Source organism: Moschus berezovskii, chromosome 21, assembly GCF_049115385.1.
Source record: "Moschus berezovskii isolate FMDL1 chromosome 21, NW_MosBer_1.0, whole genome shotgun sequence".
NCBI classification, from domain to species: domain Eukaryota; kingdom Metazoa; phylum Chordata; class Mammalia; order Artiodactyla; family Moschidae; genus Moschus; species Moschus berezovskii.
In genome coordinates this window covers 50,288,136-50,301,091 of record NC_142480.1, presented here as the reverse complement: position 1 = coordinate 50,301,091, position 12,956 = coordinate 50,288,136, and the positions used below count along the sequence as shown (strand labels likewise).

The 12,956-nt window shown below is 47.8% G+C and overlaps 1 protein-coding gene across 33 annotated transcripts in view; it reads right to left on the bottom strand.

Annotated features, from left to right (window-relative positions):
- Positions 1-5,233: 5,233 nt before the first annotated feature.
- The window catches only part of LOC129550264 (myeloid-associated differentiation marker-like), a 30,163-nt gene continuing 22,440 nt past the window's right edge, over positions 5,234-12,956 (bottom strand). For 6 of the 33 annotated variants that reach the window (XM_088829641.1, XM_088829648.1, XM_088829640.1 and 3 more), the window contains one exon: positions 5,234-11,952. In XM_088829641.1, the coding sequence (XP_088685767.1) occupies positions 7,481-8,566 (1,086 nt within the window). In that variant the 5' untranslated portion in view covers positions 8,567-11,952 and the 3' untranslated portion in view covers positions 5,234-7,480. The remainder of the gene's footprint in view (positions 11,953-12,956) is intronic. The other 27 variants (XM_088829651.1, XM_088829642.1, XM_088829643.1 and 24 more) reach the window with 15 other exon arrangements.

Below are 12,956 nucleotides of genomic sequence, written 5' to 3'. Positions count from 1 at the left end.
GGGTATCTCCTCACAGCCGCCCCTCCTAACCTTGAACGTGGAGTAGCTCCTCTCGGCCCTCCTGCACCCACGCCGCCACTTGGGCGTGGGGTTGTTCTTCTTGGCCGGCGCCCTGGCCTCCGACGTGGGGTAGCTCCTCTCTGCCACGCTTCTGCGCGGTCTGTCACACAGCCCGTGTTGCTTCTGCCTTGGAATATATGCAGCAGGGTAGCCCAGCAGAACTTTCTACAGTGATGGAAGAGTTCAATACCTGCCCTGTCCAAGACAGTGCATCTTCAGTGGCTCAGTGGTGTCCGACTCTTTGCAACCTTTGTATTGTAGCCCTCCAGGCCTCTGTCCATGGAATTTTTCAGGTAAGAACACTGGAGTGGGTTGCTATTTCCTCCTCCAGTCCCATACAGAAACTGCTAACAACATGTGGGAATAGGTACTGAAATGTGTGGCTGGTAGCACTGAGAGGCTGACTTTTTAATTCTGCTTAATTTTAATTAATTAAAAATTAAGTAGCCAAACATATCTACTGGCTGCTATTAATATATTGGACAATATGGATTAAACAAGAACTGGAAGAACTGTGAGGCGACATACATAAAGCAATGCCAATATCTGGAAATATTAGTGTGCTCCTCTCAGAACTGGTTTATAAAGGAAACAAGAAGGGCAGCTCTGAGGTGGTAGCCACAGGTTTCACCACAATAAGAACTTTGACCATCTCCTTTTCATTTCCTGTTTTGACTTGAAAAGAGTTGAATGTTCTCACTATTGTATAACATATTCATTACTTATTAACAGATTTCACCTGCTGTCCTTATGGTTCATGTTTTATCATGTTTTGGGCTTTAAAAAATATTTTGCCCTTTGCACCTTGGATAGATATTTGGATGTTCCATTGGGTTGAAGTTAACCTATAGTAAATGGCCTTCTGCAAACTTATCATCTAGGTTCCCTATCGGGGACCTGCCTCGATATGGACCCAGGGTATCCTCGGGATGAACGACGTCGGTGTCAGCAGGAGAGAGAGAGAGAGAGAGACAGGGGCTGATGATTCCTTGGTTTACACAGGAAACCAATAAAACCCCAGCACGGGGTTTGCTCTGTTTACATAGGCCGCAGGCACCCTCTCGAATCACTGGAGGCACCCCACCAGGGCACCCCCTCGAGTGGGTCTTAGAAGCCCAGGCAGATAAGTAAACGCAGAGGGCCCAGCGCTCCAAGGATCTCAACCAGAAAAAGGAGAATAGAGAAAAGGACAGAAAAAGAGAAAGAACAACACGGGGAGACCAAGCTTCAGTGAGCAAGGCCCAAAACTTTATTTTCCAGTGCTGCTTTTATACCCTAAGTTGTGCACATAAAAAATAGAGAAAGGGAGGTATAGAGTCACGCCAAAATCACGCGGGGTCAGCAGTTTTGATCCTTATCAGGATCAGGGCTTATTTTTGTATGTTTCATGATATACAAAAGTTTTAGGTGGTTTACATCATCTTCTGGCCAGGGGACCTGCTAAGAGTTTATGTATGGCCTTCTCTCCTAACAAAGGTTAGTCAGCTAGAAAAAGGCTTATATTCTTTCAAGGTGATTTTCCTAAAGTCAGGCACTATTCTCCAAAGACACATGACAAGATTACATTCCTATAAGGCAAGGGTGTAGTGAGCTACAAGAAAAGAATTTATTAACTTAAGATCTGATGTGGTTAAATCAAAGGCTACTACTTATTTTCTCTATATGTGATTAATATATTTCCAAGGATACAATAGATAGAAAATATGGAAACTTTGCAGCAAGCATTGATTCAACAATGAAGTCTTTTTTAGTACTATTCTAATGATTTTAACTTCTTCAACAAATTCTTGTATTTTAGAATACTAGGCTTTCTGTCCTTGCATGGCTGGGAGGCTGTAAACAGTCACATTCAGAGTTGTAAGAGCCGGACAAACTTGTCAGGCAAGTTAGAAAGCTATCAGAGGGGCTTGGATTGGAACACTCCTATTAAGCCGAGGAGAACTTTTTAACTACAGCTCTGAATTAATGTTTTCAGAGAAAGGTGGTTGGGGGGAAGCCCCCGTAAGTATTAGAGGACTTGGTAAGAGGTGTAAGATAGTAAGGCAGTCAGACTCCGGTTTTCTTTGGGGTAGATGCTCGGGTAAGTCCGGGGGTTCCTCGAGTCCTGATTAGCCTTTGCCCGTCTGGCCTCTTCCCCAATTGACCTTTGCCATGGGTAGGATTTCCCTCGCTGGCTCCCGGCAGTTCCCTTGACCCTTGGCTCATCTCCACTATGACCCTATCTCTCCTTGCCCTCACAGACACTAGCTGCCCCAGGAGAAACCTGTACTTACAGTCTTTTCTTCTCTTTCTCAGTCTCAAATGCACTGGCTTCTGTCCTGAGGCGCTCAAAGATTTTCAAATTGTCACATCCAGTGAACACTTTTCAGTGCTGATCCCGCATGAACTCTGCTCACCTCTGCAGCATGTAACCACGTTGACCACATCCTCCTGACACTCTCTTCTCTATTATTATTTTAATGACAGGAGCCTCTTGATCTTTTCCTCTCGATCCTACCTACTTCTTGGCAGATTCCTCCTCTGCCTGCTGCTCAGATATCAGTGTTTTCTCAGTTCTCCCTTCTCAGCCATCTCTCCTTCTTACTCTGCCCAGTCTTCCTGGGAAACTATACTCATGTCGGTAACTTCAACTGTTCGTTTAGGAGATGACTCACTGCATGCGTGCCTGCTAAGTTGGTTAAGTCCTGATGGACGCTGTGCAACCCTACGGATGGCAGCCCACCAGGCTCCTCTGTCCATTGGATTCTCCAGGCAAGGATACTGCAGTGGGTTGCCATGCCTTCCTCCAGGGGATCTTTCCTACCCAGGGATTGAACCTGGGTCTCTTAGGACTACTTGCACTGGCAGGCGATTCTTTACCACTAGTGTCACCTGGGAAGCCTCATGACTCACTAGCCTCTTCTTAAACTCTTAACCTGTCCAGCTGGACTATCCTCAGGAACTTCACAGTCAGCCTGTCACACAATTCTGATCTCAGTGAGGCAGCAGTGAGAAGTGGTGTGAAGTGAGATCTTAATTCCCTGCCCAGGAATTGAACCTGCGTAACCTGGCTTCCCAGAGGTAAAGAATCCACCCGCCAATGCAGGAGATGCAAGCGACGCTGGTTTGATCCCCTGGAAGTAACCCTGAAGTAGAAAATGGCAACCGACGCCAGTATTCTTGCCTGGAAAATCTCATGGACAGAGGAGGCTGGTGGCTACAGTCAATGGCATCACAGGGTTGGACATGTCTAAGCAGCTGAGCAGACACACACAGCCTGAGTGAAAGTCAGGAATCCTAGCCACCTGACCAGTAAGGGCTAGAGGCTAAAAGCTACTTTCCCCTGCCTCTGCCCAGAGTGAAAAATGCATTTCTCATGGAAGCAAAATTCTAAATGCAGGCACAAAGTGTATTATTGGAGACATAGCAGAGCAAGACGTGGAGGAGTGCTCTGAGGAACGGTGAGTGTAGCCAAGACAGAGCAAGGCAGAGAGGATCACTCGGAGAGGAAGGGTGTCGGCGGCCCCCTGGTGAGGAGGAGCGCAGGGAAGGGGGGGTTAAACCAGCTCTGTAGGGCAGTTCTCTGTCTTCCCTCCTCCAGACATCCTGCTCTGACCCCTGGCTGATTTGTCTCAGAACCTCGCCGCCAGGTGCCCACACACCTCTCACCAAGAGGGATCTTGATACAAAGGCTTTTGGGAGAAGCAAGGCTCTTTATGGCTTGGCGTTGTCCCCTGACTTTTGGCCCCCAAGGAACCTTTCTGCGCGTGTGTTGGGTCTCTCTTGTCCCAAAGAGGGGGAAAAGCTCTTGCTGCTTTACTCGAGCAAGGTTTAGCCCCTCTCTGTTCCTGCCATCAATGAAGCAGAAATAGATGTTTTCTGGAACTCTCTTGCTTTCTCCATGATCCAGCGGATGTTGGCAATTTGATCTCTGGTGCCTCTGCCTTTTCTAAAACCTGCTTGAACATCTGGAAGTTCACGATTCACATATTGCTGAAGCCTAGCTTGGAGAATTTTGAGCATGACTTTACTAGAGTGTGAGATGAGTGCAATTGTGCGGTAGTTTGAGCATTCTTTGGCATTCCCTTTCTTTGGGATTGGAATGAAGACTGACCTTTTCCAGTCCTGTGGCCACTGCTGAGTTTTCCAAATTTGCTGGCATATTGAGTGCAGCACTTTCACAGCATCATCTTTCAGGATTTGAAATAGCTCAATTGGAATTCCATCACCTCCACTAGCTTTGTTCGTCGTGATGCTCTCTAAGGCCCACTTGACTTCACATTCCAAGATGTCTGGTTCCAGGTGAGTGATCACGCCATCGTGATTATCTTCGTCGTGAAGATCTTTTTTGTACAGTTCTTCTGTGTATTCTTGCCACCTCATCTTAATATCTTCTGCTTCTGTTAGGTCCATACCATTTCTGTCCTTTATCGTGCCCATCTTTGCATGAAATGTTCCCTTGATATCTTTAATTTTCTTGAAAAGATATCTTGTTTTTCCTATTCTGTTGTTTTCCTCTATTTCTTTGCATTGATCGCTGAGGAAGGCTCTCTTATCTCTCCTTGCTATTCTCTGGAACTCTGCATTCAGATGCTTATATCTTTCCTTTCCTCCTTTGCTTTTCACTTCTATTCTTTTCACAGCTATTTGTAAGGCCTCCTCAGACAGCCATTTTGCTTTTTGCATTTCTTAACATCTATTTCTGCTTCATTGACTATGCCAAAGCCTTTGACTGTGTGGATCACAATAAACGGTGGAACATTCTGAAAGAGATGGAAATCCCAGACCACCTGACCTGCCTCTTGAGAAACCTGTATGCAGGTCAGGAAGCAACAGTCAGAACTGGACATGGAACAACAGACTGGTTCCAAATAGGAAAAGGAGTATGTCAAGTTTGTATATTGTCAGCCTGCTTATTTAACTTATATGCAGAGTACATCATGAGGAATGCTGGGCTGGAAGAAGCACAAGCTGGAATCAAGATTGCTGGGAGAAATATCAATAACCTCAGATATGCAGATGACACCACCCTTATGGCAGAAAGTGAAGAGGAAGTAAAAAGCCTCTTGATGAAAGTGAAAGAGGAGAGTGAAAAGGTTGGCTTGAAGCTCAACATTCAGAAAACGAAGATCATGGCATCTGGTCCCATCACTTCATGGGAAATAGATGGAGAAACAGTGGAAACAGTGTCAGACTTTATTTTTTGGGGCTCCAAAATCACTGCAGATGCTGATTGCAGCCATGAAATTAAAAGATGCTTACTCCTTGGAAGGAAAGTTATGACCAGCCTAGATAGCATATTAAAAAGCAGAGACATTACTTTGCCAACCAAGGTCCGTCTAGTCAAGGCTATGGTTTTTCCTCTGGTCACGTATGGATGTGAGAGTTGGACTGTGAAGAAGGCTGATCGCCGAAGAATTGATGCTTTTGAAATGTGGTGCTGGAGAAGACTCTTGAGAGTCCCTTGGACTGCAAGGAGATCCAACCAGTCCATTCTAAAGGAGATCAGTCCTGGGTGTTCATTGGAAGGACTGATGCTGAAGCTGAAACTCCAATACTTTGGCCATCTCATGCGATGAGTTGACTCACTGGAAAAGAGTATGATGCTGGGAGGGATTGGGGGTAGGAGGAGACAGGAACGACAGAGAATGAGATGGCTGGATGACATCACCGACTCGATGGACATGAGTTTGAGTGAACTCCGGGAGTTGGTGATGGACAGGGAGGCCTGGCGTGCTGTGGTTCATGGGGTCGCAAAGAGTCGGACACGACTGAGCGACTGAACTGAACTGAACTGTTCCTGCCGTGACTATCACCTTCAGGTGTCCACTGGAGACAAAGCTGCTGACTCTGCTTCTGCTGTTACTTCCATTTCGGAAAGCAAACAGGAGGCTGATGGTAAAGGCCAGCCTGGAGCCCACCTAACCCCCGTCTCAGGAAATGCGAACAGAAGCCAGTTGTAAGGGTCCAGCCTGAAGTTCAACTTGTTCTCGTCCCCAAGAAATGAAAACCGGAAACCAGTCGAAAATGCCTCTCTCTCTCCTGCATCAGCAGGAAAATAAAGAGAGAAGGGTGAGATGATCGGACTTCCAGCCGCGACACGCATGAGGGGCGAACCTCTCTCTCTGAGCAGCCTCCGGTCAGGCAGAGCCCGTGGAGCCCCGTCTGACAATGTGCGGTGAGCTGCTCCATTTCCTCTCGTCACCTGTCAAGGTGAGCCACTGCCGGCCGGAGGGAGCGGGTCTCATGACTGGGAGGAGCTGAGGCAGCTGTAGCGGCCTGGTGTCCGCTCTCTTGGAAGGACAGGACAGACATAAGAGAGGACAGAGAAGGGAGAGGGCAGAGAGAAAGGTGGAGAGAGCTCGAAAGAGGGAGGGAAAGGGCGGGGAGAGAGCTGCTGAATGAGGGGCCTGAGGGCCCCTGGGGCCAGGAACAGACTTACCAGACTCGGTGACGTTGAAACAGGAGGGTCAGACGGCCACCTGTCACCCACAGGGAAGCTGCTGTCCCTGGTCTAGGAGGTGCCACATCTTCTCCCCAGAAGTGGACAAATGCCCCACGTTGGGCGCCACAACATATGTACCAACCAGGGTTCTTGGCCCCCTCAGTCAATGGAGACTGATTAGAGGCCAGACAGGAAATTCAGGCAAGACTTTATTGGGACCCCTGTAGAAACAGGGGGAAGTGAGAACAAGCAACAGATTCCCTTGCTCGCTTCATGAGGCAGAGTAGGTGGGAAAGCTTGCTCCTGATACACGGTGAGGGTAGGGGTGAGTCCAGGGGTCAGGATGGAGGGGTGGCGGAAGTGGTTGCAACAGCCCTTGAGCGGTGGTGTGTTTGGGGGGCATGCTCAACACCCTGATTTTCTCCCAAGTCCCTCTTTTTGCTCAGGCTCTTCACAAGTGGCAGTTGGGGATTTTTGTATATTTGGTTTTTTTGGTCTCTTTGTATCTCTGTCTGGAGTTGGCCCCAACTGCACACGCACAGAATTATTTTGGCGCCCACGCAATTTCTTTGCTTTTGGTGCTGGAGGAGACATGCGTCCATGTGCAAGCATCGCAGCAAAGGGTCTCAGTCCCAGACTGTTTCATAATCAGGTGGGATGTGACCCATGAACAGGACCCTCAGCCAAAAGGAAACAAGCAGAGAGGGTGGACAGAGCGGAGGGAGCCGGCTGCCATCTCCTCGTCTGAATCCCCACGAACGACAAGTCCAGGGGCACTGGCAGGGCGGGAGGGGAAGGAAAGAGAAAAGAGAGTGAGACGAATGGGGAAGGGTGTGAGAGGAGAGAGGGAGGCAGGAGAGGACGTTAGGGGATGTCAGAAACTGGGGCGGAATGCAGTGAGGAGAGTTAAGATCCCCGGGCCAGCCTTGTGTGAAAGTGAAAGTGTCAGTCGCTCAGTTGTGGCTGACTCTTTGCGAGCCCAGGGACTGTATCCTGCTAGACTCCTTTTCCATGGGATTTCCTCGGCAAAACACTGGAGTGGTTGCCAGTTTCGTCTCTAAGGGATCTTCCTGACTCAGTGAGCAAAATGTCTCCCTCATTGCAGGCAGATTCTTTACCATCTGAGTCACCTACAAAAGCTTCTCGGACTAAATACACCAGGTCAGCCATGTAAACCAGCAGGTTGATGCCTGTCAGGATGGACACAGCCAGTCGTTGGTCCCAGATACAGACAAAGATCTTGAGTTGATCACTGCAGCTCATATCGCTGGACCGTTGGGGCTGCTCCCCCAACCTCTCATGGAACTGGTAGAGGGGCCAGAGGATCACTGCCGTGGTATAGAGGAGGACGGAGAGCACAGTCTGCACCCACAACAACCAGGGGAAGCGGAGGGGCAGCTTTTTGTCGTTGTCACAGTCACACCCATTCATAAGGAAGTTCACGGCCCCCAGGATGAAGCAGATGGAGTACACGGCCACACACCACACCAGGGCTGGCTGGTGCTGGTACAGTTCAGCGTTGCAGATGAAGGCGAAGATGATGTTGGCCACATAGTTCTCCAGCCTCCTGAGCACACCTGGGAAGGTTGGCCAAAAGCAGAATATTTTACCGGGTTGGAGACAGACCCAGGCAACTTCGATGGCATAAAGCAGAGCAGCCAGGCAGGAGAAGGCGGTGGCGGTGATGGCGCGGTTCCGGGCGGGGCCTGGAGAAAAGAACTGGATGTAGGTGGGGCCGAAGATGACAGCAGCTGCGAGGCAGACGACGGCGAAGTAAGAGCCAAAGGCGTGGAGAACGCCATCCCAAGACAAGCGGAGGTGGGACTGGAACTTATCAGACAAGCGGAGGAGGGACTGGATGTTACATAACGGCAGTTTGAAGAGACTGCCCAACTCCAGTATGAAGCCGAGGAGGGTCAGGGCGAAGCAGATGCACCAGATGAACATGCACCAGTTGATTACACCCTCCTTCAGAGCGTCCTCACTGACCAGCACGATGGGCACGAGGGTGGAGAGCAGCTGCCCCAGGCGGAGGAGGAGGCTCAGGATGGTCTTGCCGTCCAGACCTGAGAACAAGCTCATAGTGTCCTGATGGTCAGGCAGGTCCCGGGCAGCGGTGCTGTATGTAAGCTTGCTTGCTTCCCACCCAAAGTCTCGTGAATAGTTAAACACGGCTCCGGAGTTGATCTTGTTTCCTGTTTCACTGGGCCGGTTCAGCTCTCCCTCTGTCCCTGATTTTTCAGAAGTATACAACCACTGATCTTTAGAACAGATGCGCTGATCTTAGCAAAGTAAGGACCACACTCACGTTCTCAGTCCCCAGCAAGGCGCCTGGTGGTTAATGTCAAGTCTCCAATACCCTCCGCGTGTAGCTTGCAGCTGTTTCCTGCTCTCCTCCTTGCTCACAGCCTGCTTTCACTTTCTGTTGAGAGAAGCAAACTGGCCTCTGAAGGAGCGGCTGAGCTCTTGACTGAGTGAGTAGAAGGGTGTGCACCCCGGGACCCCCCATTCCCTCCTGTTTGGGCAAATCGTTTGCCCTTGGGAACTTTGGGGTCAGCTTGGACACCGCAGGAGGGGGGCATGGCTTGTTTGTGACTCTGTGTTTGCCTCTCCCGGAAGAAGAATTTGTTTATTTGAAACATGTCTTGGGGGAGCAACCAGAGGGAAGTGAGGGGGCCATATCTATCCCTTCTAGAAGTCCCCTGGGACGCATCTTGGCTGATTGGCAAAACTAGAGTATGACTTTGTAAGCAAGAAGAAAAATGAGTTTTAAATTTTCATCCATCCTAACCCATGTATGTTTTCTAGTCTAAAGAACAGTGTACCCCCTGAATGGGTCTCTAAATTCCTCCAGTCTTTCGCAGTTAAAACTGATTTGTTAAAGATTGGGTAAGTGGGAGGAAATGCCACGGGCAGCTTTCCTGTTACTCTATAATAAAGGTTCTTCCAACAAGGGCACTAAATTAATGGCATTGATCTGGGGTGACCTCGGCCTGTGTTTGCAATCCCAACCACTCTCTGGGGAATAAACAATGGACTGTGCTGTCTTTAAGACAGCTGTCTGCAGTGCTGGTGAGGAGTAGCAGTGTGGCCCTCCCACCTCAGTGATCAAAACAGCAGGTCTGCCTCTGCAGGGAGAAGGGCATCGCCACTGCCAGCGTTAAAGGTGATGTTAGCCTGGGTGTTTTATTTTTCTTTAAATTTTATTGTCTCAAGGGCAAGAATTACTGGGTGACTATATTTTTGCAAGGAAAGTTTCTTTTCAAAGCTTGTCGATGGGTGGTGTTGGGTGGGTGGGTATTGCTGATGCCACAGTCGAGGAAACTCTATTGCTTGAGTTTGTGCTGCGCAAACGTGTGTTTCCATGTGTCAGCTGTTTTCTGCTGCTGCTTCCTGCTTCTCCAGGACCCACACATAACATGATCTAAATAGATATAAGTATACATGGATTGTTTAATTGTCTGGAATTTCTGGATACCATCGAACCCTGCTACCAGTCATAGATGAAGCCTTGTCCTTTCTCCTACAACTGTAAGGTTCTTATTTAACCTCAATACAAAGATAAAAGAAAAAACCCACAGACCTGACATATGCTAATTGCCCCAAATTTTCTCAGTGCTCGGAAGGATGGAACAGATTTTTATTCTCACCCAAGCCCTGATCTCTGGGAACCCTTCCCTATGTCTCCACACTCCCACCTTTCCCCAGGATCTGGGGGCATGGCCCTGTCCAAGACAACTAGCAGTTGTGTCCCCAACACTAGACTTTCTGTCCCCTTAGCTCTTAAAGGACCAGAGCCCTGTTGACTGTATTTAAAGGTGTGTCCCTGCCTGCATGCCCAGCGTGTGTGTTTGCCTGTGTATGTTCCTGTATGTCTGTGCTCACACGGATGTTGGGACTAGTAGCCATTATAATAACTGGCGGACAGGAAACCACCAATATTGTGTTTAGTCTCCTTTCTCAGCCACAAACCCCAGAGTCCAGCATCCTGGTGTCACCAGGACTGGAGGAGTCAGGCATCAGAGCTGTGGTGGAGGCGGTAGGGGGGTGGACAGGGGAAAGCAACACCCTGCTGCCCCTCATTCCTGTACTGGGATGAAGCTTGAGTTCTTCACCCGGGGGCGGGTGTGGTGGATAGGGAGGCCTCCAGGTGTTGGTTCCCACGGCTGGCAAATCTTAAGAAGCAATGAAATAAAATTCATATTTTAAGGCAAGACAAGAAAAATTTAAACAAAGTTCTTCTCTCCCTCTTGTGACTTCCTCCCTGCCCTGAAGCGTGCAGTGTGCATCTGCAGTCTGTGTTAACCAGACCTTCCTAAGGGCAAAAACACCTGACTCAACATAAACATCCATTTTTGTTCGTCTAACCCCAGCCGTGTGACTTTATATGACTCTGCCTACTTATGACCTTATTAAGGTCGCTAGCTATATTACTTGTAGTCTGCCGTTTTACAAGAATATTGTTTCTTGCATTAACAAATGTACCATTGAGCCTCTGATAAAAACAATAATGACCAGGTGACCTTATATACAGTTTTATAAGATCCATGATTGTAGTAAGGTGACTCGAGATATGGGAAGAAGCAACAGGAGGGAACCATTTCTGAGAGCCTGACAGACAAATAAGATAATTGGTCCAGAGGATTTTGGCTACTGTTAGCAGGACTAGATGAATAATTTCACATTGAGTTACCTATCAATGAAATTCCCCTGACCTGGGAAAAGTCTTCCAAAACCTTGATTGAAATTAAGATGGAAACAAATAGATTGTGTGATAAAGAATGTTGCCCACCATCCAGGTTTTCCAAAATCAAGTCACTAGCTGCTACAATTCACTGACCTTCGATCCACTCAGAAAGGAAGTCGTGAAAATGGTCAGGATTGTACTTTGTACTCTGAGAAAACTGGCAGAACCTGCCCTCACATACTTGAATATTTTCAAGAGACTTTTCTTGCATCTTCAGTTCAGTTCAGTTCAGTCGCTCAGTCATGTCCTTCATCCTAGGAAGCACTAAAAGCAGGAACCATGATATCTGTTCTTCCTGAGTGAAGCAACCTTCTACCAAGGTGTGGGCTGGTTTCATGTCCTTCTTCCCCAAATCACATACACACTGACCTCCAAACCTAACCTCCTCAAAACAGCTCTCAGAGCTTGTTGAGAGACTGTCTCCCCAGTTAAACTTCTCAGGTTGGTTCCAATAAAATTTCCAAGTTTTTCTTAGGTTGTCTGACTATTGGCTAATTTTTCATCCACAAAAGCAAATATGCATTGACTTCTGCAAGTCTCAGTGCAGGAACCTCATATTCTTATATTTTTTTTAAATCAAATTGAACACAACTCTGGAATGTCACTTCCCAGGAGGATGGAAATATGTCTGTGCCTCAGTAAAAGAATTGTCCAAGGTGGGCTCACCTGAGAGGCTCACTGTCCCAGCCTTGAGCTTCATGGAATGGCTGCTCAATCCCTCCTGTTGAGAAGTCGGGAAACGAGTTCCAAATCAGGAAAGAAGTATATCAAGGTTGAATATTGTCATCCTGCTAATTTAACTTTAATGTAGAGTAGATCACACGAAATGCTGGGCTGGATGAAGCACAAGTTAGAATCAAGATTGCTGGGGGAAATATCAATAACCTCAGATATGCAGATAACTCCACTCTTATGGCAGAAGTGAAGAAGAACTAAAGAGCCTCTTGATAAAAGTGAAAGATGACAGTGAAAACTCAACATTTAGGACACTGAGATAATGGCAACCGGTCCCATCATTTCATGGCATATAGATCGGGAAACAATGGAAACAGGGAGAGACTTTATTTTTGGGGGCTCCCAAATCACTGCAGATGGAGATGCAGCCCTGAAATTAAAAGACTCTTACTCCTTGGAAGAAAAGTTATGACCAACCTAGATAGCATATTAAAAAGCAAAGACACTCCTTTGCTGACAAAGGTCCATCTAGTCAAAGCTATTATTTTCCAGTAGTCGTGTACAGCTGTGAGAGTTGGACTATAATGAAAGCTGAGCACTGAAGAATTGATGCTTTTGAACTGTGGTGTTGGAGAAGACTCTTAGGAGTCCCTTGGACTGCAAGGAGATCCAACCAGTCCATCCTAAAGGAGATCAGTCCTGAACATTCATTGGAAGGACTGATGCTGAAGCTGAAACTCCAATACTCTGGCCACCTGATGCAAAGAACTGACTCATTGGAAAAGACCCTGATGCTGGGAAAGACTAAAGACAGGAGGAGAAGGGGACGACAGAGGAGGAGATGATTGGATGGCATCACTGACTCAATGGACATGAGTTGGAGTACATTTTGGGAGATGGTGATGGATAGGGAAGTCAGGAGTCCTGCAGTCCAGTCCATGGGGTCGAAAAAAGTTGGACTCGACTGATTGACTGAACTTAACTGAACTGAGAGGTTAAAGGCCATTTGTCACAATTTCAAGGCCACTCCAGTTCCCTTACTGTGGCGCT